The 26,124-nt window shown below is 41.8% G+C and overlaps 1 protein-coding gene across 2 annotated transcripts in view; it reads left to right on the top strand.

Annotated features, from left to right (window-relative positions):
• The first annotated feature begins 981 nt into the window (after window positions 1-981).
• The window catches only part of ABCC3 (ATP binding cassette subfamily C member 3), a 50,383-nt gene continuing 25,240 nt past the window's right edge, over window positions 982-26,124 (top strand). Inside the window, exons 1-8 of one of the 2 annotated variants that reach the window (XM_072881195.1) lie at window positions 982-1,071; window positions 15,361-15,537; window positions 16,448-16,573; window positions 17,468-17,605; window positions 19,326-19,451; window positions 20,263-20,324; window positions 21,532-21,663; window positions 25,704-25,922. In XM_072881195.1, coding sequence (XP_072737296.1) covers window positions 1,042-1,071; window positions 15,361-15,537; window positions 16,448-16,573; window positions 17,468-17,605; window positions 19,326-19,451; window positions 20,263-20,324; window positions 21,532-21,663; window positions 25,704-25,922 — 1,010 coding nt within the window. In that variant the 5' untranslated portion in view covers window positions 982-1,041. Of the gene's footprint in view, window positions 1,072-11,771; window positions 11,854-15,360; window positions 15,538-16,447; window positions 16,574-17,467; window positions 17,606-19,325; window positions 19,452-20,262; window positions 20,325-21,531; window positions 21,664-25,703; window positions 25,923-26,124 lie in introns of those variants that run through there. The other variant, XM_072881194.1, reaches the window with a different exon arrangement.

Genomic DNA, 26,124 nt, shown 5'->3' with positions numbered 1-26,124 from the left:
ACGACGTTATTGAACCAGATGCTGCAGCAAGTGGGTGGACAAACAGCAGGTGCCGGAAGGTTAATAATGCCGTAGGAAAAGTCCTGCCCAAGAGGAAAGCAAACAGTGCTTCTGCATCACGGGGAAGTGAAATCCAGATTGTGTCTAAGGTGCTACACTACAAAATCTATTAGTTACACATATATGTGAAATTTATTGACTGAAAGCTTTTGAAAATAGATCCACGCCACTGGTTTCACCACATGTCTACAGTGGAAGCAATCAGCATGAAGGAAGAGGCTACAGATGGATGGATAAGAGATGTGACGCTCATTTAAGTCCCGCTCATGCAACCACCCTCCACACTGCTCTAAAGGGGATACAACAAGCATCTCCAAGATGTTAATGTTAGCCTGAGTGGTCTGGACGGATTGACACGGTCAGCCCCAAAGCCAGTGGATGCCCCAGCTCCACGCAGCCACCCTGGGTGACCGTCCCTCAGCCCACCCTTTGCTTGCCATGTGGGGACCACCAATGTCCCCCTCCGGGTGCAGGGGTCTCCTTGTCCCAGCAGGTCACACTGGCCAGGGGAAATGTTTTCCTGGGGGCTTGGTCCTTCCACAGGGAGGTCACCCTTGGAAAGCAAGAAGCCACATCTCAGCAGCGGTGCCCAGGCTTCAGGGGCCAGAGGAGAACTGTGGCCTCCCTGTGGCGCCAGCCGGGGGTGCTCGGCCTTTGAGGGGCTGCCACAGCGGGGCCGGGGGTGGCCCCTGCCCGGCCCGGGCTGCCCCGCCGGCTGAGCGGAGGCCGCGGGCCTCCTGCCGGGCGCGGCACCGCCTGAGGAGCGACGCGGCCCCGGCCGGAGCCTCGGCGCTGAGGGGGCGAGGGCAGCGGGGCGGCGGCGCGGGCGCCTCCCGCCGCCGCCGGCGGCGAGGGCGGGACGGGGCGCGGCGGGCCCGCTCCTCCCCGCCCCCGGCCCGCCCAGGAGGGAGGGAGCGGGCTCCTGCCCCCATCTGGAGTCCGGCGTGGGCTTCGAGGAGGCTCTGCGCCCCTGCTGCGGCCATGGAGGCTTTCTGCGGGTCCCGCTTCTGGGTAAGCAGGGCGGCCGGCGGTGCCGCCTCCCTCCCCCCCCTTCCCGCTCCGTCGGCTTCCCCCCGCTGGGGAGAAAGTTGGAGGCGGAGGTTTGCGCGGAGGGGCCGAGGGGAAGCGGGGATCGGCTTCCTCGGCGCCGGCTGCGGGGCTTGCCCCGGGGCGGAGGGGAAGCGCCGTGCTCGGCTCTGCCGCCGCCGGGAGCTTCCCCGCGAAGGCGGCCGTGTGCTCGCCGCGCCGGGTCTGAGGGGCCGGAGCGGGCAGGGAGGGGTGGGCCCTGCGGCTTCGGAGGGGCTGAGCTGCCTCTCTCCCTTGCCTGCCTGGCCCCGGCGGCTGGCCGTCCCGAGGGCCGGCTGGGGCGGTGACTGCTCCCGCAGCCGGCTGAGGAGCAGGAGCAGGGCCGCAGCACCCTTCTTGTTCGCGACTCAGCATCTCCAGACCAGAGCCAAGACCCCACAAGGCCCCAGGTGATGCCACAGCTCCCGCCTTCCTGCAGGAGATGTGTGTTTCTTGCAGCTCTCCTAACAGCTGTAGTCCACCTCTGGACCTCATAGCGATGGACATGGCTATTGCCTTCTTCTGAGGGGTCCCATTTTAGTGTTGTTGCTGCCCCTCTGATGAGCAGGAAGGTGCTCCCTGTTAAGTGCTTTGTTACTACTAAAGAGTGATGGGTTCATGGCAGCCAGGGGTGGTCACAAGCCTCGGAGGATTGCAATGACTTTTGTTAGTACTTGGAGCTGTCAGCCTTTCGGAAAGGCTGATTGCAGCAGGCATTGAGTTTGTAAGCAGAAAAGTTTGGAAATCGCTGTCATGGTCTGCTCTGATGGCGACGTGTGTAAATGCTGTTACAAGTACTTGGTGCAGTATTTCCGCACGGTACAGCACGCTGCTCTCCTCTCTGGGCTGTGTAGGCAGACACTTTAGACCGTATGAAGCCTTGGGCATTTGAACATGTATGGTGAATCTGGAACTGCCCTCCAATAAATCACAATTTTTGCGTGTGTCTTTCTCTTATATTGATTTAGCTCAAGGGAGATTTTTTTTTTCAAAGAAATATGAGCGGGAATGAAAAGGAATGTCTGAAGCTGAATCACTGCTAGAAAGCTATTAAAGGACAACACAAGCAATTGGCTGTGAGGACTTAATGCTGAGCTCCATCTTCAGACACCTAATTATCTCTCAAAAACTGTCCCAGCATTACTTTTTAAGAGAGGGCTTAGGCTCCTAAGCCCCTTGGCTACATTTCTTTGTTCAGTTTCAGATTTCATTTCCAAGCACTCTGCATGCTCTCTGCTACAACAGTTGGCAGATAAGCTTGCTCAAACAAGTATTTTCACCTCTTATTTCTACTATAAACACTTATAGAACAGGAACAAGCACAAACAGATCAACACTGCTCACTAGTTTATTGACTGCCTCGAGAAGCATGTCTTAGCTTCTCAAGGAAGGCTTGTAGTGCAACTACTCTTTGTGGCCAAAGCTTTTGATAAGAGTTTATTGATACATTAACGTAAAAGGTTCAGGCAGTTTTGCTGGTTTTAAGTATGAAGTAAATGTATCATTCTGTACTGTATGCAGTACTGTTACACCCAAGCACGATACCCTTTGTGGTTCTGTGCCTGGTGTATGCTGCACTCAGGTAGTGTATCCTGGTTTTAGTACTGCCAAGGCTTTTCAAAACTAAATTTGCAGGAAGTAATATAAAGGTAATCCAGGGAAGATGGTTTAATTAATAAACATTTATTTACAGCATAAATGATGAAGAGATCTAAATGTGTTTAACAAAGCATAAACCATAATCAAAAAATATACCTTCAGCCTTGCTCGAAGTAATAGTTCAAATGTGAGTAACGCCAGTTGATCTGAAACATGGTAGTTTGGATTGGCAGAGGAATGCATTTTCTGTCCGAGTCTGTGAAGGAAGATGTCAGGCACGTGTTACAAGGCTCTCCAGAAACTTCTTTTTTTGTGTAATTATTACATACTTATACCTCAACATAAAATATTATTAAAGAATAGACGGAGACTGATTGAAAGAAGATGAGCAGTGTTCCTTAAACAAATGGGCAAACTACTTAATAAATGTAGACCTCTTCTGTTTCTTTGGAATGATCCAGCGTTGTTTAGAGTCAGAACAACCTTCCATCTGTTTAATCGTTTTAAGAAGTGGTGCTCAATAACTGTGTGAAATGGAACATGTGACCCAGTGACCAGCAGATTGAACTCAGTGACCGAGTCTTATACCTTATTTTTGGTAGCTGGTGGTATTTTCTCTGTTAAAAGGAGTGTATACAGTGAACTGATTTTATGAGAGATTTTAAGTGATGACCATGTAGATGACAGTCACCTTGAAATGATTTGCTGTGCAAATATGCTGTTCCATAAGAAAACGTAGGTAGAGGCTTCTTTTTGAAATATGTGCACAAAAGGTGGAGTTTCTCATGCTGCTGTGCACTTGAAGAGGGGAGAACAAGGTGAAAGGCAGTTACTGGCCTGTGCACGCAGACTAATGGTGTTCAGCTTTGCGGTTCAGATTGAGAACTTGATAAAATGTGAACCAGTATTAATGTTTGCTTTTTCATAGCTGATGAATTTAGACTCTTTCCCCATTTTTTGTCAGAGAATATCTAAGTATTTTTCGAAGCTGAATGACATATTGGTCAGTTTTAAAACTGTTTAGTGCAAAGGAAACATGCTGTTCCAATTTAAGCAGTTCTTTGTTTTGGAGTTTAAACCAACTACAATACTTTTCTGTTAAAAGGAGGTCAGAATCAAAACAGTTCAGAATTAGGTCATGAAAATGTTTACATTGAAATATATCAACTTTAACAGATGATTGATTTATCTTGGATTTTTTTTGGCTTATCGAAAGTGTTAAGGTTTCAACTCTTTACCCTGATGCAGGGTGGGGAATTTTGCTGGAAATGTCAATGGGTTGGGTTTTCTGTGTTTGTGCAAAGGCAAAATAATTTCCTGTTCAACCCATTTTAGAAATAAGAAATTAAAGGAAATGCTGTAGGTCACATTAGAAATCTGTAAAAGCTTCTGGCTTCCAGCTACTGCTTTACCTGTTGAACCTGGAATCAGCAAATCGCTAATACAAATATAGAGTATTTATATATACAAGAGGAACAACTGGAACATTATTTTTTCAAAATGCAGTATGAACAATCTCTTCATCGAACACTTAGAAACATAGCGTCTACTTCAATTGAGAATTTGAAGCTAGTTGTTAATATCTCCCAGCAGTGTTCCCATGCTAAATGCCTTTCGGGAGGAGATGAATAGCGCATACCCACACAAGGCAGTCCTTAGGTGTGTTATTTACTATTGCCCATAATTACCTCCTATGTATTGTGTCACGTATTTACTATGTGATAGTGAGTGTGCTAGATAGGGATGCCAATTAATGTGACCCACAATCTCTGTACTTGAGAAGTAGATACTGGTGAATTATCACTTATTTGTTGCTTACGTCCTCCACTGTAGTAAAATGTGAGCGGTTCCTCCAAGAGGAGAACAAAGTGATCTCGTAGGGAGTGTTTGCTGTGAAAGTGTTTTGGCCTAGCAACTAAACAACACGAGCTTAGAAAACCAAATTCTGTTCCAGTGTAAAGACACATTGTCTTTCTGCGGCTCAGACTCTCTGGGTAAGAAATGGCACTATGGCTGCTGTGAGGATAAAACATTAAGTGCTCTGCAGTATTTGGGTACTGTTGGGATGATGGGTCATATAAACACCTTAGCCTACAGACAGACAAAGTGCCTAGGCTTAAGCAGCAGCTTGTGGTTTTGGTGTTGGGTTTTTTTTAACAGCATAAATAGGAAATGGGAGGACAAGTAATAGAGCACTTCAAAGGGGAGACCACAGCTTCTAGTCAATTATGGATGAGATCCAGGCTTGTTCCTTTTGATCCTGCTTAGCTGACAGAGCTCAGTTTCCTTGCCTACCCTGTGTCTTGGTATCCTGACAGATGTCTTTTTTTTAACCCGTCCCACGTGAAGTGCTGGTGCTTTCTTCATCCAGAGGCTCTTGAGTAATTCAACAGGAAGTTGCAGCAACTCTCAAAAGTAAACAATACCTCAGTCTTGTCTTTGAGATAGTCTCATACCAGCACTCCTTTAGCCTTTAGGTTGGTGGATATTCCTTCACCTTGAGTCATTCCGTGAAATTTTGGTAGATTTGGACTAAAAGTCATGCTACTCTCCAGAAATGCAACTTCCTGCTCTGTTGGCCCAAAGTGCCACCAGTCTTCCTTCTGCATAATTTCCCATTTTGCTTCATCATGTACCATGCTTAAATGTTTTGTAGTTCAAGATGATTTAGGATAGCTGTAGTATGGGAGAAATGTTTCTTTCAAGGAGGATGACAAACAATGTACTTCTTGTAACATGTATACAAGTTTATTTAAAAAACCCCACAACTTATGTGATTTGGCCCTAAATTAATAAGAAAACATCCAATTTCAATTATTCCATTATATTTTCAACTAAATTAGTTCCAGCAGAGAAAGAGTGAAGCGAAAGGTGGTAGCAGGTCATTGCAAAGGAGGGAGTCTGCAGTGGGATGGTATGGTCCAGACTGGCTGTTCTTTATGTGTAAGCTTCCCGTTCTGCTACACTGTGATAAACACAGAATGTTCAGTGTTTATATATATGTAAACATGATACAGCTTTCCACATAATCTTTATTAACTGCATCCAACTTCAGATAACCGAGTCCCACTTCTATAAATCTCTTCACAAATGATTGCGTCAGGTATCTGTGTTCTTTCTCATGTTAGGTAGGAGATCAAAATAGGTAACTTTAACGGTCTCTTCAGACATCAGATCTGTGAAGTTATGCTCTCTCAAAGGGTAGCTGTGTTGGTAAGATCCTGAACTTAAAAGCAATTAAGTACTCAAGCTCAAATCCTCCAAGATTTTATGATTCTTGAATTGAGTTGAATGGAAGCTATTGCTAAAGGATTTGGGCCTCAGATTCTCAATGTCAAGAGCAGTATAAATATTTATCATTAGATTTGGAGTATTATCCAGGACCTATTATCATTCATCCGTGTGTAAACAGTGTAATAGACTGTATTTGAATCTGCTTGCGAAAGACACAGTCTGGATTTGAGAGTTGTAAGCAAAACTTAATACCAGTGAAAGCTGCCAATATCAAGGATTTATGGAGTCCTTCAATGACAGTGTCAATTAATGAAGCTCATGAAAATGACATTAATTTCAGCAGAATATGTGAATGTGATTGTTCACGTTTTTCAAGGAAAGCAGTCATTGCCATTTCCTTCAAAACAGCACACTGACAGGTCAAATGAACAGCACAGTCATCAGTGCAGGAGAATGGGGGCAGCTGATAAAATTGTCACCACCAACTTCTGACCAGCATGGTTGAGTCCCTTCTGGAATTCCCGGTTGCAATTCTGGAATTGCAAGAAAAAGAACTTTTAGAAAAAAAACACCCAAGGGGAGAAGAATCTCTTTTTTGCCCAGGTACACTGTGGCTTTGTGGGAGATGCTTCACAAAGATCTTCTGGACACAAAAGCCTGCTTGTCCCTCCCATGTGTTTCCTGGGGGTGGGACAGTAAAACGTGAGGATGCTGTGAGATGGGGCAGATGGTAGGGAGGCAAGGTCCCACTTTGCTTTAACAGAGGATTAAAGCCCCACAGGGAGACTTTTTCTCTGTAGTAAAACTCAAGGTCATATATGTTCTTCAGCTTTCAACACAACTGTTCCTCCCTGGTCACAGCTCTGACCGTTTTAGCTTAAGTGACATAGCTGGTAGATGTAGTTTCTGGGACTTAGCAATACTGTAAAGTTTTCCTCTTGAAAGGAAATAATATCTGAAACAAAAATCTGAGTCGCATGAGGAGCTCCTTAAAACGGAGTTCATTTAATCGCTACAGTTAGAATATAAAGCATTTTGAGATGGGCCTAATCTACCTGGTAGGCAAATTGCTATGCCACTGGAGATATAATCCTTTCCTTTCTACATGTGTAAATTTGTAATGTATTAAAATGAAGAGACTATTACTGTTTAAAATTTAATTTTAAAAAAATTCCTTTGAGAAACCTATTAAATGGGATCTCTGATTTTTCGAGTAAGCTAATGCTCCATTTGTCTCCTGATACTGACGTGAATATGATGGGCCATTATCCAGTCGCACATTATTTGGCTGAGCTAGAGGAGAGCATAGCGGCAAGCAGCCAGAAATCTTCCCAGGAATGCGTTTGAGCTTTTGTACAACCAACAGCCTTGATTCTGTGCTGGGCCTGTGTGAGCTAGCACCTTGTCCCTGTGCTAATCTCACGGCAGCGTGAGAGGTGAAGTCAATGTAATAAAACTTAGATCATTTACAGTAATGTCACGTGCCAGTGTCATAAAGCTTTGAACTAGAATAAGAAATGAAATGAGAATGAGACATGTTTCAAATGTCAAAGTTAGTTTCAGAAGTAATAATTTCTTTTTTCTTTCTGAAACTTTCTGAGAATACAGAAATACATTTGACACTTGTGCAATCAAAAAAAAGAAGCATACTTCTCATTTCTTCCTTTGGTATCTCTCCTTTCCCTCCCCTAGTTGAGTGACTTGTATTCTAGAATCTCCCTCACCTCTTAGGCATGCAATTTTTTTCATTTCCCTTTGTTATTATGTACATTTGGAAACATGGATAAGTAAAAGGGAAAAAACCTCCATGTTCTAGATATCATCTTTTTATTACAGAAAGGGGAGGTGAGAGCAGGCAAAGTGAAATAAAAAGCATTAAAAAACTTTTTGCTTTTACGTTTTGACTCCTTTGAAAAAGCAAGGTGTATCTTCTAGGGGAAATAGTTTACTACTGGAAGATCTATCAGATGGAAAATTGTGGCCAGTGGTAGTTTTCATATGCAGCAATGCTATTCTGTCTGCTTCTTTTTTCCCTGTTTTCTCCTGCCCTGATACGGAGTTGCTGCCTCTTGCTTACATGTTGGTGACACACAAAAATTCACTTTCCATGTCTAAGCCTCTTTATGGCAAAGTGTGAAAGTTCTGGCTCATTTGGGTACTTGAAGCAATGGTATTGTAAGCAAGTTGCAATTGGGCCACTGTGGTCTTACAGCAGTTCTTTAGGGACGGGGCTGCTCTCTTCATACCAGCACTGGCTGGGCAGATTCAGTTGCGGGGTGTTGGTACAGATCATAGTTAAACATGATTCTTTTAGAAATAGGGGGTTTCCAGGTGTCAAAAATCAAGTTTTAAGCTTTACGTTTATATCACTTAGTTGATATTGAAGAGAAGCTGTGCATGCAGTTGGTTTGGGGTAAAACAATGTACCAGGACAGTTCTGCCTTTGCTCTGATTTCTCTGATTAACATACTCCTTTTTCATAGTCACCTGATCCCATCTTTTATTTATCTCTGAATTTTTTGGCTTCACAACACTGAAGGCTAACCTTCACTTAAGAAGAAGGCAAGACAAGAGGGAACAGCTGAGAGGGCGGGGGAAGGCGTAGGAGCAGACGTTTCCCACTGGTGCTACCTGTAGTGGTGCTTTGAGAGCTCTTTTTCTCTCTGAGACTACTGTCATGGTTTAGGGCCAGACTGTAGAGTTCACTCTGTTTCTGAATAAAAATGAGAGAAATAAGTAGGTGTGTTGACTGAGAGATGAGTACGGTTTGTGCAAATTAATTCTGAGCGTGTAGCTAGAGTGTAACGCTTGTTTGTGTTAGGTGAGCTTAAGTCAGTTCTGTGAGTGGCAGACCAGGCTTAATCTTAATTAAGGATATTTCCCCACACCCATCATCACACTGGGCTGAAGTACAGCAACCCACTCCTTTATTTGTACTTGCACAAGGTTATAGGAAACGTCTTTGATGATGCAATTAACAGAAAGTTTCCTCTACAACAGTATATAGCTGTGATCAATTCTAAAAGGCAGTCAGGGACTTTCTTCTGCTGAAAGAACGTTCATGTTTCCTTTTCCTCTCAAATCCTGCTTTTGATTCATGAGCATTCGTACTTCTATGGTTGCACTATGCCTTCCCCTCTGCAAGTCAATAAATGTCCCTCTGTCCAAGCAAGAAGGCTGACTGCTACTAAAACAGTTGAAGTAGATGGATTTTACTTTTACTTTAGGTGCATGTTGTCTTAGGTGCAGGTATTTCCCGTGGTCAACTTCTACTTTACTATCTCTCTTAAGCTACAGATGCTTTTCTGAAAGACCCATTTCCCAGCGTTGCATGACTGTGGCAGAATACGAACCTACTTTTTTTTCACCCTGCCTCATTTTTGTTCATGATGGCAGAGAAGCTCTGAACTTCTCTTAAAACTCAAAAACTAAAAGGAGAAGAAAGAGAAACTTACTGTTTTGTATAACAACTGTCACTAAGCTCATACATTGATTTTTTGGATGTCTGGTCCACGGTTCTCAAGTGCATTGCATGCTTGGTACCATTTGTACCATGAAACTTCAACTCAAGCAAAAACCTGTGACTAGTTACTCCACAACCATGAACTAGCTCCTGTAGGCTGTGAACTTGTGCAAGGTCTATTTGATTGATTAAAATAAGCCACTAAAGATCCTTTTACAGCTGGAAAAGAAAGTTCTGTGTCCTGCATGGTGTCCTTCACTAATGTAGATAACTGTTGCAGTGTGCTTTGTAAACAGAAAAATACTATTTCTGGTTATTAACTGTGTGGTTCATGCAGTGCTATCAATGCTTACATCCTCTCAACCTCACCTTTTTTCCAAGCAGTATTGTTGTGTTGTTGCAGTGGAGAATGTAATTATCTTTTGCCCTGCTTTAAGAGGGGGAAAATAAATAAAAAAAAGGTTGTTCATGTAATCATGTGAAGGAATTGAGTTGTGCAGCAGTCACTGTGGACTAATGAAGCGTGTTACTCCTTCTGTTGTTCCTTTGGAAACGTAAACAGATGATCTTGCTCTGAAAAGGCCATTTGAAACTGGCAGCCTTCTGGAGGCCTGGAGCAGAGTGCTTGTTTGCATTTGTGCTCAAAATGATTATTAGAGTTTGCCCCAAAGAGCTTACCAGCAGAGACCAAGGAGAGGAGATGGACAACAGCTAGAAGTGGGAGGTGAGACGTGGAGAGGCTGAGATGAAGCCTGTGCTGTAGCTAAGACCAAGCCCTGATAGTTTTTGGTGTTGTGGTTCAGAGCCACTGCAGAGCCATCCTCGTTCTTGGGAGGAGGCAGTGTGGTAGACCCAAGAGAAAAATGTCCTCCCCCCCCCCCCTTCCTTTTTTTTTGCCAGGCTGTGCAAGTGAAACTCACTGGCAGGGTATTTATCAGATCTAGGGGCAAAAGAAGGGCAGGAAGATTCTCCTCTGCATTTAAGTTCTCACTAACAATTTATTCTACAAGAGATACCACTTCCATGTTTATTTACTGCAGGGAAGCGTTGTTACTTTCAGTTATTCACTTCCCTATCTTTTACTATTTGTGTGTACCTTCCCAGTCAGCTTTCCAATTTGATTTTTAATCTTAAATAACGTGCCAACTAGTGGTAACTAACATAGAATCAGTGATATGGCATGTATTAACCTTGGGTAGAGTGTGAATGACGTCAACGCAATGGCCTTCACCTTCCCAGCAGATAAAGAATGAATTTGTGTTTCCTGTGCTTTTCCTGAATCTTTTTGCGCTACAGAAACTTAGAGAGAAACATGTATTAATTTATCCATTCAATGGAGATAACTGCTTGAGACTACAAAAGATATTGTTAGTCTTCCCTAGGGTTTGGAAGCTTTCTGTTGCCAGCTGTTTGAGGAGCATTACTGCAGCATCAGCTGTATGCCAGGTAAAGCCAGTGTGAGGCACTTCTATTTTAAACTTCTGTAGTGGAGTAGGAGTTGGTTTAGACTTAAACCCAAGACCAGAACCCCAACTGTGTTTTCTCACCAGGCTTTATTAACATCATCCTTGGGGTTTGGGAAAGGGATAGACAGGAATTTCCCTGTTCCTGTTTTTCAGCCTAGCTTTAGGCTTTCTGTTTGTTCCCCCCTTTCTTTGAAAGCTGTAAGGGAGATGATGTGCAAGACACCCAAGATATGTTGCACTGAACTTTTGTTTCCTTTAAAGGCATTATGGGTTTTAAGGATGGCCTTTTCAATAGCAGTGTCCTTTTCCAGAGGGGAAAGTGTAATAGAAAGTACTAATTATTAGAGCAGATTTAATGTTGCTCAGAGCTTCCCCTGTTGAATACCGTCCCTTAAATGAAGGTCATGTATTTAAAACTGCTCATCTAAATGTAAGTCCTACTGCACAGATGGCCCTTAATACAAGGGTCGTGTTTATCCAAAGACTGCGACTGGAGTGATGGGCATGATTGAAAGCTGCTGCGAGGGACAATGTCAATGAAATTCTTAACTGAACAACAGAAAGCCCCACTAATTTGTAAATTTTAGACTCCAGGGAACCCCTTGTCTGCTGTGAAGCTGTAACAAGCATCTCTGATCTCTTTTCCCATGGATGTTGGCATTGCATTTAAGTATTATTACAGGATTAAGTAAATTGTGTGCCCAGGGAGTTCGGTACAGTGGGCTGGTATTTCTGCAATGCTGTATCTCACCAGCAGAGCCTCCAACCTGATCTGCGATGCTGCATCCAAGGAAATGCTGCTGCTTACAGACAGTTGCCACAGAGCTCTTGGCAGTCTGGAGGAAACACAGCGGAGACTGGATTAGGAAGAGGTCACAGGTTACTGCCCTTAAGACTTGCTTGTGGGGAAGTGAGCTGACGGCGATGTTAGCTGTGTTGGACATGCTGGCTGTTAGTTTCCCTGGGGTGAGTTTCTTGGAGAAAGTGGTGGTTCCCAATATGTGCTGCTGAGTGTTTCCCCTTGTGAGATGCCTGTTGATGGGTCACCCCAGCTCTGGGTCACCCTGCTGCCTGCAGAGTGTTTTCAGTGGGCTTTCATTGAAGGGGACCCTGAGACAGAGCTGTGATGCACAGAGGAAGGTGAGCAGGTCTCAGGACAGCACAGAGCCATGAGCTCAGGAACGTGTGTGCTATCCAACATCAGTGTATTAGACCTCTTTCAGGAGCAAGTCCAAAGAAAACCCTCAAACCCAGATAGCCCAAGGTGAGTATTTTCATCCTCAATCAGAATGGGACACAAGAAGCATTTCAACTTGCTCTGCTTACCAGGACCGAGTTCAGAATATGGAAGGGCAAAGGCAGATTAAAGCAGGAGCCTTAAAGATAGGAGTCAAAGAGCTGGTGTGTCCCTCCAGCCGTTGCTTGTTGTGGTTGTTCTCAGGGGTGGAGTTCCGTAACTTTACTGCTGAATTGAAGGGTATTTAGCAATATTTAACAGTGTTGGCTTGGTCAGGATAGATTGTATTGAGACTTCATGTCATATTCTGACTCAAAATGAGTTGCTTAGGGTTGGAGTGAATGTTGGTATATATGCTGTCAGTGTGGTGATTTATAAAGCCATAAAGTGGAACTGCCAGCTCCATGAAAACAGACCCAGCTTGATAAGAAATGTGGTAAGAAACGCAACTTTCATATTCCCAGATTTAAAAGTAATAATAATAATTCATAGCAGAGTCCCTGCTACATGGCATAGCAGCATTAGTGCACTGTGGTCCGGTCTTAGGGAGAGCAATTAATTAGCATGGAATTACACTACTTAAATGTTTTAGGTGCTGTGTCTTCTAACAGGAACCCCTCATTGTATTCAAGGATGGAAAGAGTCTGCTCTCAGAAAACACCAATTCATTGAAAGGGAAACTTTTTACAGAAACAGATCTGTTCCAGAAAAGCTTGTTTGTCTTGTCCAGAATGGAATTGGACCTGGGAAAACTTTACCAAGATAGCCAGTAGTCAGGTCCATCACCTTGGACATAGGTTTCTCCTTCAGCCCACATCCCGATTTCCCATGTGCCATGAAAGCAGTAGGCTCTTGTTGGTCATTGGGTGGATGCTGCTTCTTGTACTTTCACATAATTTTGGAAAGGTTCCACTTTTATTCTCAGGGATAATTCAACCAAATCTTAAAATCTTACATGTTTTTTTAAGGACAGAATTTTTGTTTTCTGGCCAGCTGTATTTATACATTCAGAAATGCAAGTCTTTTGCCTTGTTTAAATAAGAGTTAATGAAAACCTTTAAATGGCTTGGCAGCCATACAGTCTGTGTCTTGGATACAATAGTCAGCTTGTGTTCAGTCCAAAGTTAATGGACATCTGGGGCAGTTTCTAGGTTGCTGTCAGACAGAAAGCCATTTCTGGACATTTTGGTCTTACAGGAAAGGTTTAAATTAAGAGTGGTTCCCCCCCCCCCCCCCCCCCCCCAATAACTCTTCCCTTAAACAGAATCTTTGTTTTATTCTGTGCCCAGTTATTGCTATTCTTCCTCAGCTTTCCTTTTCCAGGATTTTTTTCCAGCAAGCAAAAGGAGCACAATTGCAAACATGCTCAAGATATTGCTAAACCACATGTAATTTAAAGAGGAAATTAGTATTTTGTTGAATAAATGATAGTAGATAAGCTCCTGCTTTGGAACTAAAGAGCTCTTCAGCTCCAAACTTCTGGAGGGCGTCTCTTGCCCCAGGCAGGGTAGCTGCTAAGGGAGCTTATGTTAGAGATGCTGAAATGTTTTGATGATGACAACCAAAAATGGGTGCTCTTTAAATGTTATCTTCCTTTCTGGTGCCAGAGACCTGCTTGCTGGAGAACACAGAAATAGTTTGAATGTGAGGCTGGAGGGTTTTTTTGTTTTGATCTTGTGTTTGAATTGCAGTGTAATTGCCCCTGTGTTGTTGATTTGTGGCTGAAGTTTTCCCTAGGTCTGGACAAACCTGTTTAGGTAAATGGGGATGTTTTTATTCCCCTGGCCCAGGCTGGGTGCTTGTGTGCCCCCAAAAGAGCCATTTCTTGGCTGGAGAGGCACTAACTCTGCGGCATTAAAGGGCGCAGTTCAGATGTGCAACTAATGGATTTGTGCCACCCTTCACCACTGCCAGAGGTTTCATTTGTGCCAAAGCTGAAGTACTGAGTGACAAACTTGTCACAGTTCAGTCAAAGCATCCTGCAACCTGCCAAGGCTTTGTAGTTTCATTACACTTACGAGCTCTTTTGTGTGTATGTGGACTGATGCGGTGATGCATGTCCCTTCTGACAGATCATCACTGAAATTGAAAGATTGTCAGCAGAGTGTGGCTCTTCAGTTCTAAAATTAACCATTGCTTTCAGCATTCGGTTTCTTTTGTATTCGTAAACAAAAGCAGGACTGGAGAGACTTTTAGAGAATTCATATTCAGACTAGTTGGTCATTCATTTATACGGGGTGGGGAGAAGTGGCTCAGCTTAACTGAAACATAATTCTACTGAGAGCTCATACCCCAAGATAATTAGGTACAAGTAAATTATTCTAGTGCAGAGATAAGGCATATTTGAAACCCAGATATCTTTAGTTTTATCAGCTGCTTGTTAATGATAGTACAACAAAGTAATTTTACATTTCCTGCAAGTAAGTATTTATCTACCACATTTAAGATGACACATCAGATGGCAAAATGCAAGTTGTGAATTTCCAGTAGATGTGATCAAAACCAAGTTCCCCTTAACTGTACTGAAATTTCTATTTTAGTTTGAACTTGTATAACTGTGTGTTTGCATGTGGTGCATTCAAATCCTTAGGTACAAGTTGCATATGTGAATTGTGGTGTCCAAGGTCACAGATGGAAAGCATTGCTTGCAACATTTGCAAGAAAACCCATATTCCTACCTCAATGTACAACACATTCCTTTTACCTTTGTTTAGAATAGGGAAGTAATTATAGTTGGAGGCATATGAGTAAGAAGGACAAAATTTTTCTTATAAATGGAGGGGGTTTTCCCAGGTCAGCATACAGTTGATCTAAATCTGATAATTTTCTCCACTGCTGGACATTCTTGCTGGATGAGTTCTCAAGTCGAGGATTTTGCCTCAAGAGCTTTGTTTAGCAGTTGCACTCTGGGCTGGGAATGCCTGAGAAATGCCATGGTATCAGCACCTGTAACTAAGCCTTAGCAAAGACAGAAACACAAAGGGTTTGTCTGCTACAAAACGTATGTCCAGCTCTGAGATGCAGGAGGGCAGAAGTCTGTCTTTCTAGGTTTTGCCCAGTATTTAAAACTGTACTTAGCCCTTTTACTTCAGCAGATTAACCACAAGTAGTTTTGGAAAGCTTTTACTAAGGCCATTTGCTAACTCCAGCAGAATTTGGATACAACTTCTTCAAGCAGATGTTCCAATTGGCAGTGCTTCTGCCTCTCTACTAATAAATCTCATCTTTTTTTCCAGGATTCAAATCTTTCAATACACACTGATAATCCAGACCTGACACCATGTTTCCAGAATACCATCCTAGCGTGGATCCCTAGCGTTTATCTATGGAGTGCATTACCCTTTTATCTTCTCTACCTAAAGCACAACAAAAGGGGGTACATCGTGCTTTCCATGTTGAGCAGGTTCAAGACGGTAAGATCTCTTTGCAGTGCTCCACAACTAATGTGCAGGTTTGGGTTTGTTAGCATTAGTTCAGTATCCAAGGAAGTGCTGTAGGAGGGTTTAAACAAAATTCCCTCTGATTTATGGGGGAACTGAAGAACTTGCTTATAGGAAACAACAGTGTATGTACAGATTTCTGAGGAAGGATACCAAAGGATAGCTCATCTGTAAGGAAATCCATCCTGAGAGCCCACCTTGCTGGGTAGAGAGAGGAGTCGATTGCTCTGCAGAAGAGAGTTCACCCCTTTGTTGAGCCAAAAATATGCTTCTTCACCCTTACTTAAGCTTTAAACCACTGAAAGCTGCAAAACAAAGACCTTAAGGTAGGTCTAGTGAGAATTTAATCTCATTGTGAAAATAAGTGCAAAAAGGTGTTTTTTCAAGCCACTCTACCCACCCAATAGCTATGTGATTTCATCTGCGTCTTGTGCTTAAGAGATGGCTGGTGTCAACAGCACCTCTGGTTTGTAAACGGCTAGGTCTAAGGAGAGCAAGCAACTCACTCTCCATAGGCCATGAGAGAACTGGGTTTATGTCTGGAGCAAATTCCAAGCTTCTGCTTCAGGGCACGTCTGCCTTTAATCTGGAGGCTGCCTGTGTTTCCAATCAAAACTGAATAGTATGGGAAAAAACAGGTAAATACATTAGTCTTTCTACTGGTGTTTGCAAATCCCTAGGAAAGCAGTTGAGACCAGATCCTTGGTTTGAGTGCAGTGGGACAGTTCCATTAGCCTGACTGCAGCTGATCAACACAGCACTGTTGTTCTGTTTACACAGCTTTGTCTTGCTGGGAATCTTAGAATCGTAACGGTTTTGCTAGCCCTCTGACTGCCCCTGGAGAGGAGTTGACCAAATGCTGTTTCTGTTTGACTACTTTCAGCTGTTAGGTGTCCTGCTGTGGTGCGTGAGCTGGGCAGATCTTTTCTACTCTTTCCACGAGCTCCTGCAAAACAGAACGCCTCCACCGGTCTATTTTGTAACTCCATTGATCGTTGGCATCACTGTGGTTCGTAGCTGTTTCTGGTTATTGTGACCAATAAGAATAACTCTTTCTTAGACAGATGAAGGAGGAAAAGGGTTCCTTTGCATTCATTGCCTTATCCTGTTCTCGTTTAACTGAATTATTAGTACTTGTATTACTGAAGCAAATTTTGCTTACTGAAAAGGCCGCAGTTACAGATATCTCTTTCATGTAGATTCAGCTATGTAAGTTAAAATCTTTATAGTGGAGAGATTGTTCTGCCTCCCACCTTGCTCTCATCTATTTCTCCAGGCTTGTGATCCAGGTGTGGAGAGAATTTGGATATGACTTTGCCTAAACAGGGAGATATGATAGAGTATGGCTTGTGCATTGTTCAGTATTGTATTGGACTTTATAAAACTATCTCTCTTATCTGGTGGTTGTTCCTCTATTAAACAGAAACCAAATTTGCTTTGCCTAGGATGACAAACAGGCTTGTGGCTGTTATATGAAAAAGGAAGCAGTAAAATTTGCACATTAAGTTTTTAATTCCCTTGGTTAGATTTTTTTTTTTTAAATCTTGTTTTCTAGACAAGTCATGATTGTCCATCTGAACTGGAGAAATGACAGCTCTTACATTTGTTTAAAATGTTTGTAGCTAATATTTAATTGTGCCTAGCCCTAGGTACAAAGTCTGGTTTAAAAATTGAATTCTGGAGATGAGACTCTGAAAACAGTAAAACCAAATTATTTCATAAAGTTATTCACTGCTTTCCTTTGAGGAGGTTTTGCCATTGACTTCTGTGAAGTTATGATGGGGCCTTATTTCAAAGAGGTCCTGTTGTTGATGATGACTGTAATAGCTGCCAACTGAGAGTGTGAATAAGGGGAGCGGTGGGATGGGATTGCGTTCACGTGTTCCTGTATTTACTTTTGCAGCTGTTAGCTACATTGCTTATTCAATACGAAAGGCTGAGAGGAGTTCAGTCCTCTGGAGTGCTCATTATCTTCTGGTTTTTGTCTGTGCTCTGTGCCGTGGGGCCTTTCCGGTCTAAGATCATGACTACAACAGCACAGGTAACATGCCATCCTTGTTAGCACTTGGAGAACAGGAAATGTAGCATTAACATCTCTGTGAAGGGAATGAATCACCAAGTTTGGAGTCAGATCTGAGCCCAGCTTTTGCCAGAGAGAAAGAGAAGTTTGGTTCCGTTGCCTTGACTCAGACTTGTGTAACTTGAAGGGAACCATGGTTTCTCATGCAATGTCAAAAGCAGATTTTGCTTAGCCCAAGGCTATATTGGAAGCCTGATAGACATATCAGGGCTGTACCAACACTGTATATATATTAGAACAGACTCTTTTTTTTTTTTCTTTTCCTTCCCTTTTCCCTTTTGCAGCCCCTTTCCCCTGCCATGCTTAAATAGGGGTGGATAGTAATCAGAGATGATGTATTTTAATATGTAATGTTCCTTTCTTGCTTAGGCAGCTTGGCTACATTATACAGCTCCATAGGCTTTCTTTTGTCAGTGCCTGGTGTGCTGAGGACAGCATTTTGACTCCAACTGTGGCTGTGAATAGAGAACAGAAAGTTGGAGGGAGAGGAAAGAAACCTGGGCTGTTATGATTCCTGTTTGAAAACATAACAACTTTCTTACTGTGGGAGAACCTGCTATGTTTTTCACAGAAACAAATTTCACTAAGTAGGGCAAAGCAGATTGCTTCAGTGATTAGATCATTAAAGGCTAGGAGTGAAAAAGAGTATTTGAAAAACATTAAGGCGATTGCTTCTCCTCAGTGAAATCAGTGTTGATTCTGTTTTCTTTTTTTTATACTTACTTTTTTGTAACTATTAGCAGCATTATCCTTTTAGCAAGGATTTTGCAATACCAGGCTGTTGCAAATATTCCAGCAGAGATTGAACTAAACCTTAAATGACAGTCTGTGCAGAACTTCTTCAGAAAATAGCTGCAGTCCGTTTGAGACCCTTTCAAACACCACTTAAAGTCAATTTTAAAACTGTAGTAGTGGTGAATAAGTACAAATACTGGACTATCAATGTTTGACTCCTTAATCAACTTAAAATTACGGATGTAGAGCCTTAGAACGAGTATGGGTAACATTTCTCCTGTTCTTGCAACTGCCAGTATTCATTCTCTTGCACTTAAGGTTTAAACATTTTAAGTGAACAATGAGAGCATTCACAACTACATTAGAGTATGAAAGAGCTGTATAAGGCACATACCCTCACAGCAAGAAGTCTTAAGTCAACTGCAGACCGTATGGGTAGGAAAGGAAACATCTCTAGAGCAGATGGAACTGTTATTATGCAATAGAGTGGTTTTTTGCAGCTTCTTCTGAAAGTATTTAACACTGACTGCTTGTCAGTGACAAGATACTAAAGTAAGTGGATGTTCTCTGATCTGGGTTGACAATTCCTGTGCTTAAGACATGATCTTGCAAGAACCCCTGGAGGTAATTTAAAAGGATGTCATGTAGCCCTGATTCCAGAGGGTGTCTGCATGCAGTGAAGATGTATAAGCACTTTGAACTCGACATAATTTAATGAAAAGCTTGGAGATAAGCATGTTCTTAGGCACTTTACAGAGTATGTGCATACTTTTGTAAGATAATTCCTACTAGCAACTACTTTGCAGTATTCAACTGTAGAGGAAGAAAGGAGTTGCCAAAAGAAGCTGTGAAAAATTCAGAGAGAGAGTGTGTGTGTGTGTGTGTGTTGGGGGGGCTGGGAAGTACAATAAAAACAATAATTTACTGTGTTTCTTTTTCCCTCTAGGGCCATGTAAATGAAAGGTTCAGGTTTACCACGTTTTACATCTACTTTGCTTTGATAATCATTGAGTTGATCCTTTCATGTTTTAAAGAAAAGCCTCCATTTTTTTCCCCTGTTAATACAGATCCTGTAAGTATTTTTACTTTGCTTTATTTGCATTTTAAAGACTATATTATGTTTTGAGATTTCCACTGAGAATATTTGTCATTGAAAACAGCTTTGGATTGTCATTGAGATTGGAGTAGTTAGTGACCCCCTTACAAAACACTGGGTATGGAGAGTAATATTGGGGTTTGAAGCCTTTTTCCATTATGTGTGCCATCAGTAATGACTGGAAGCTATGTAGTGAAAGCAGCTCTCCTACTTGCTGCGTCACAGCAGTTTAAATTACACTTATGAACATTGAAGTGTAATATTAATTATTTCAAGAGTGGTTTTTGTGGAGATGGTGGTCTACTTGCTTAACATTCAGAGTTAGCGAAAGTCTATAAGGGTTATCTTAATAAACGAGTTTTATATGTGTTGAGAATAGATATGGAAAAACATTAATAACAGAAGATATTAGTGGTGTCACAGGTTAAATTTCTTCTCCAATTCATAAAATGGTCTCTATAATTGGATTTACGTTTGAATCAAGCTGAGAGAGCAGTTGAGTTCATTTCTTAAAGTGAACATTTCGGAAACTATAGAATGACATTTCACTTTATGTAAGTGTGATTTAGAGGCAGTATATGAAGCAATTTTTAAGATAAAAAGAGTTCTGCATGACATGGGAAATGAAAGAAATAAATTTTATGTTTCGTTAGGACATAGGTATATACATGTAATATACCATATAATATACCAAAACTGATCAAAATAGTCTGTCATCTTATTAAAGTAATGGTAAATGTCTTCCTTTATTTATTTTGTTTTTTTTCCCCCCATGACTTTACTATAGAATCCATGTCCAGAGTTAACTTCAGGCTTCCTGTCAAGATTGACATTTTGGTGGTTTACAAGGTGAGCTTCTCTTTTCAAGCTGCTGGACAGCTGACAACCCCACACTCTACTTGTGATATGTGTTGCACATAGTTGGCAATACAGAGATTTTTCCTCTGTAAGTGGTTGATGTTGGATGCTCTTTCATCCACAGTGGTGTCAGCACTTCTAGCGTTCACCTTTTTAGAAACAGAAACAGAGCTTTTTTAGAAACAGAGCTTTCAGAGTGCTCGTACTGCCCAAACTCCTTCTCTGAAGAGTAGTGGCAACAATTGTGGCATAAGTAATGGGGTATACAGCCTGGTTGTGCTTACCGCATGCTGGAGTATAACTTAAACCAAGATGTAAGACTGTGTTCCACAAGATTAATTGTGGCAAACTTTCACCCACCTGAGGATGCATTTTATTTCCTGGGTGAATGCTTTTTTATAAGGACATTTTCCATGCAAGAGGGCAAGTAAACTGGGTTATGTATACAAATGATTACCACCAACTGATACTGCTGTCAAAAGGCATGTGTATTAAAGATGCAAATTTGAGATTGGGCTTACTACTACTCCATAATAAAGTAGTGGAACAGCTGTCAAAAGTCATGTTAAGACCGAGTTTTTCCACAGTGGTTGAGGGTGTTGAGATCTTCATTCTTCCATGCATGTAACCTTATTGTCCTGGCAATAACCCTGTAAAGTTCTTTCTAGTGAGAGGGTGAGATCTTTCTAAACTTTCAGAGTTTTGAATGTCTAGCTTCCCCATCAAGATTCTTGGCAACTAGATGTTTGTATCCCTTGACAAAATGTGTCTTACAGTTGAGCAACTGTAGTTTTCAGAGAAATCTGATTTTCCTTTAACTTACGTGAGCTTCACTTTTGCATTTTCTTCACCTCTGACAGTCATTCCAGAAGGACTTAAGTTATTTTCACTTCTAAAGCTTCACTGTTTTCATTTAACACCACAGTTTTGTTCAAATATTTCTGGTAGTTGTTTTTTATTGTCCTTTTTTTTCTGAAGTGATGTTTTCAATAAAATACATGTAATCAAAACTACCTAATGTCCTTTCCTTAATTGCAAACATCAATATAAGAAATAAAGGGAGATGGAGGTATAATTATCACCCTTTCGTGGAGATGTATCTTCTTGCTTTCGTTAGCTTAATAGTCCCAGAGTTACTAGCAATGCTTTAAGTACTATTAGCCAAACTGAATTGGACTGTTTTTCTCTGTATGTGCAGCATGGCAATTCTTGGGTACAAAAGGCCCCTCGAAGATAAAGATTTGTGGTCGCTGAATGAAGATGATACTTCGAAAATTATTGTGCAACAACTGAGTAAAGAGTGGGACAAAGAAAAAGCAGAGTGCAAACAGTAAGTATATGAACAAGTCTGCAAACAGAGATTGATCTGAGTCGTTTCAACATTAATAAGCTGCTCATCACTGAAAATGAGACAACTGAAAATGGCACCTACCTCTTCAATCTCTCTGTTCTTCATTTATATTAACAGTCAAATTTGCTTATTTTAATATGTCTAGGCAGAGGCAAGCAGGAGCCCTCTCGGGCTTGTGTACCACTGACGCACTTTTTAACTAGGTGCTTAAAATCTACATGGGCAGGTAGTGCCATTTACCATGTGGAGAAGGGCTGAAGATGTGTAAGCAGAAGGGATTGAGTTGGTTGTAGAAAATGAACAACTTTCATAACTGAGCTGGTAGATGTCTAACTGCATAATTGCATCCCTCCTAGGCATGTTAGAGCACAACTTCTAGGCACCATAAACCAAAAGGAATTCCTTATCATCCCCACGATGAGTTTTTTGGCCTGACACTATTTTTAGCCTTAAGGCTCTTAGCAGTGAGCAACTCTTCACTTCCTAGCCGTAAAGATATGAAACTCAAAACATGCAAAAGGCAGGAGGGGAAGAGATATCCCACTTTAAGAGCTGAGACCCTATTCCTGTTGCCTAGAAAGCTAGCAGCAAAATTCTCATAGTCTCTGATGGAAATGGGATGAGGGTCAGAACTTGCATATAGTTACATCCATGCTGGAGAGGATATCCTTTTTATTGCATGTTCTGTCCTAATCTAATCGTAAGAAATTATCTATTGTGCAACTGTATTTCCTTCTCCCACTGGTTAGTGTCCAAAATGTTTCTAAACAAATAGTTGTGATAATAGTGTGTTTCAAATTAAAAATGTCAATAAGGAGGAGGCCTGCACTTCCACTTCCTTTCATTGTGGAGATTTCTTCTCCATGTGGAGGCTTTCCTCTGTTCTCTTCTGTGCATATCCTTGCCAAATTGGAAAGACCCTATCATGTGATAATATTAGGAGAGAGTTGTAAGGTTCTTGGCAAGGCTAAATACGATGTGGACAGTTCCACTTCGCAGCTAAAACTTGAAAGCTTTCCAGCACTAACACCAGCAGCTTGTCCACTAGTGCTCTGTGTGTATATGCGTTGTGGTTTTACTTTGGGGTTTTTTTTGTATTCTTAATGTCTCTATTTTTATGGTGTGGAATAATGTGCATTGTCTGGGTTCTGGTCTTTTTGCACAGACATAAATCTTACTCCCCCAGGCTTTTATATAGTAAGAGCACAGCCATTGTGCAGAAGTGCCTAGGGTCCAGGAAAACTTTTGCTAGGAAACCAGAAACCGTGCCTGGAGTTTTGTCATGGGATTCATTGCATTTTGGAAATTATTCATACAAACCGGGGCCAGTTGGCAATGAATTTAACCATAAATTCTGGCTTGTATTTCACTCAGGTAAAATTTTGTGGCAACTATATTAATGATTCTAAGGTGCATAAAAGAGCAAAAACAAAGCAAATCACTGTACTCCGCATTGCTGGGTTTCACATAACTCTAAAAGCTTCATGACTCTGCTTATTCTTCAATTATAAGTAGGCATTTTCAATTACTTCATGTCAAATAACATTAGTGGCAGTTGCTTGGGAGCCCTTGTAAATACTTTTTTTTTTTTAAAACTCTTGTCATTTTATCTGCTCTGAGCAAGCTTTTATGACATTAAAAATGCTGTGTCAAGTTGTACATGTGTTGAAAGTGTCGTGGAAAATATTTGTAGTGTATATAGTAGTAATTTATTTTAAAAAACGTCATCAGTTGCAACTCTGGCATAGCTAAAGCCTTAAACTTCTTTTATGGTAATGATTATCACATTTCTATTGTTCCTAAACCTATAAAACCTTTTTTACATTTTGCTTCACAGCTGTCTTATGAATTACTGTTAAATAATTGCTAATAATTAATTTCTACTAATGAGTTACAGGAGAGATCAGTGTGTATTTAAGTTGTTATTATAGATAATAAAGCATGCAAAGAGTGTTTTTTCCTTTGCTTTTGCTCTCTTTGCATGTATGGCTGAAGTCTCTACTCGCTCACTTTACTGAGAAGTGCAGTTGCTTCTGAGAAAGAAAGAGCTGTGCTGGATGGAGAAGAGAGAGCTGGTATCTATTTTGCCTCATTTTTAGTTAGCTTCTGATTTTAGAGACTATACTTATGAAGACGAATTGAAGATGCAGGGCCTTGTCATCACCATTGAGAAAGCTATGTGTTTTCCCATGAGATAAGCAGCAACTATTATCTACCCTGCTATAAATAATGGAAACCAGGCACATGCTTTTTGCTTTGATAAAAAAACTGGGTGTGAGCAGTCCCACACACTGCTGAAAAACCTGACCTCACCTAGCTACCCATAGTAAATACTAGAAGTGCATTTTCTCCCTTTGGGATTTTTTGCTGCAAGAGAACTATTGCGTTGCTGTTAGCTCACTGTAATAAACATTTTTAATAGCACAAAGCCAGGGGCAAGTAGTCTTGTTTTTTCAAATCCTTCAATGAGTTTAACAGCCTGGTTGCCAGAAAAATAAGTCTTTGCTCATAAACTCTCCAGGTTTGATCTGGAAGGACAAAGACAACACTGTTCTTGTCTGGGGGGGAATAAATTGTCTGGTTTCGGTTCTCCCCCTGCCCTCAAACTTTATTGCAAAGAAATTGGGATTTGCACATGCCTTTGTTTGAAAGGATGTGAACAAGTTTCTACCTGTGGACTGTTAGCCACAGCGATCATTTTGAACGCTCACAGGCTGTTGGAATTATTTGACTCTGCAGCCAGCCAGCTCCAAAAAATCTGCACACTCTTTATGAAGAATCATAAATCGATCCTCACTTGGTAGTACTTACAAGTTATTTTTCAAATGCCTTCTTGTAAGTCTTCACTATTTCTAGGGTCTCTCTTCCATCTGTCCCTTCTTATAAGGCTTATGTGCCCCTGAACTAATTTCCTTCTCCCTGCTCCACCTGAACTTAACCTTCCTGGCTGACATTCAGGAAATTGTTCTCTAGGTCCCATAGCCCCCAAGAAACAACAGCAATTCAGTATTTTCTGGTAGAAAAGCTTCCAGGCTGCTTTTTGAGAGGAAATTCATGGAGGAAATCATTTCCCAGAGCACCTCCTCTTTATTGATGGGCAACAGAAGTCAGGCACCTAAACCCCAGAGGTGCTTCTAGAAAACCCACCTAGAGCCCTGGAGAGCAGCACAGACCTGTTGGGTCCATTTTTCATCAGTCAGTCTCAAAGAGCTTTGCAGAAGAGGTCACTTTTGTTGGCTTATTTTGCAGATGGAGAAAGAGAGGCACAAAGTAAGAAAGGGATACAGCCAAACAGGGTTTAAATGCTTAAATTGTGATCTGAGTAAAATTTAGGCACCTAAACCCAGAATTTCTGTTCTGGAAGAACCTCAGACAGCTGCGGCCCGGATCTCAGAGATGGCTCAGCTTTGGGGGTGCTATGGTTTGTACTCTTTCAAGTTTCCAGGAAGATAAAACTCTCTATTTTGAGAGGTCTGTGCCTGCTTCCTCTCTTAGCTTGGTGTGTGATTCAATGCCTGTCTCCCTGGATCAATTCAGACTACTTCTCTGAAAGCAGCTGTGTGATCAGATAAGGTTAAAGGTTTAGTACAGCTACTAATTGAATAACTAATACAGTCTCGGAAGGACTAGGTGAGGGTGCCTTTTGTGGTATGTAAATAGCAACTGTTAGAGGATTCCTTTACAAGAAATTGGAGATTCAAGGTCAACTCTGTCCTCTGCCAAAGGAAGTCAAGCCTTCATCTCCTACTCCTTTGGGCCCCGTTCTCATGCTATGGTGATTGATTTTTCTGGCCTGTGGAGTACACCTCATAAGTACTGCAGAAAAAGAAAAGAAAACAAGACTCATTACACAAGAGTGGCCTATCCTGGAGTGCATCTAGATCTTGTTGAAAGTCTTGCTGTTGATCAGTAGCAGAGCAAAGAAAGGAGCACGCTTTTAGATGTTACTGCAATGCTGTACACATACGGCAATGACATTCTTGTTGTCAGTTGTCTCTAACTGCATTTCATTCCTCTAGGAAAGAAGATGTGATATATATGAAGAAATCTAACCATGTACTGAATCATGTTGGTGATGGTGCAGAGGAAGCAGAAGTTCTGATCAGAGACAAGAAGCACAACAGAAAGCCTTCCTTTCTCAAAGCTTTGTTGAGGACCTTTGGGCCATACTTCTTAATTGGCTCCTTCTTCAAGCTGATACAAGACCTACTTTCTTTCGTCAACCCTCAGCTGTTAAGGTTGGTTTACTGTGTGAGTAGTTTCTATGTGCAGTCCCTATGGAGGCTTGGCTTTGGCATGGAGTATTTATTTTTTAAATGCATAGCTAGTTTCCTTCACAGTGCTGCATGTGTATGCTCCCCCACCTTCCCACTAAAATGCCATAAGACAGGAGTTCTTTATTGTGGACTAAGCTGTAAATTGGGCAAGCTTCACTGCCCA

Source organism: Ciconia boyciana, chromosome 16, assembly GCF_034638445.1.
Source record: "Ciconia boyciana chromosome 16, ASM3463844v1, whole genome shotgun sequence".
NCBI lineage: Eukaryota > Metazoa > Chordata > Aves > Ciconiiformes > Ciconiidae > Ciconia > Ciconia boyciana.
This window is presented reverse-complemented; position numbering and strand designations above follow the sequence as displayed.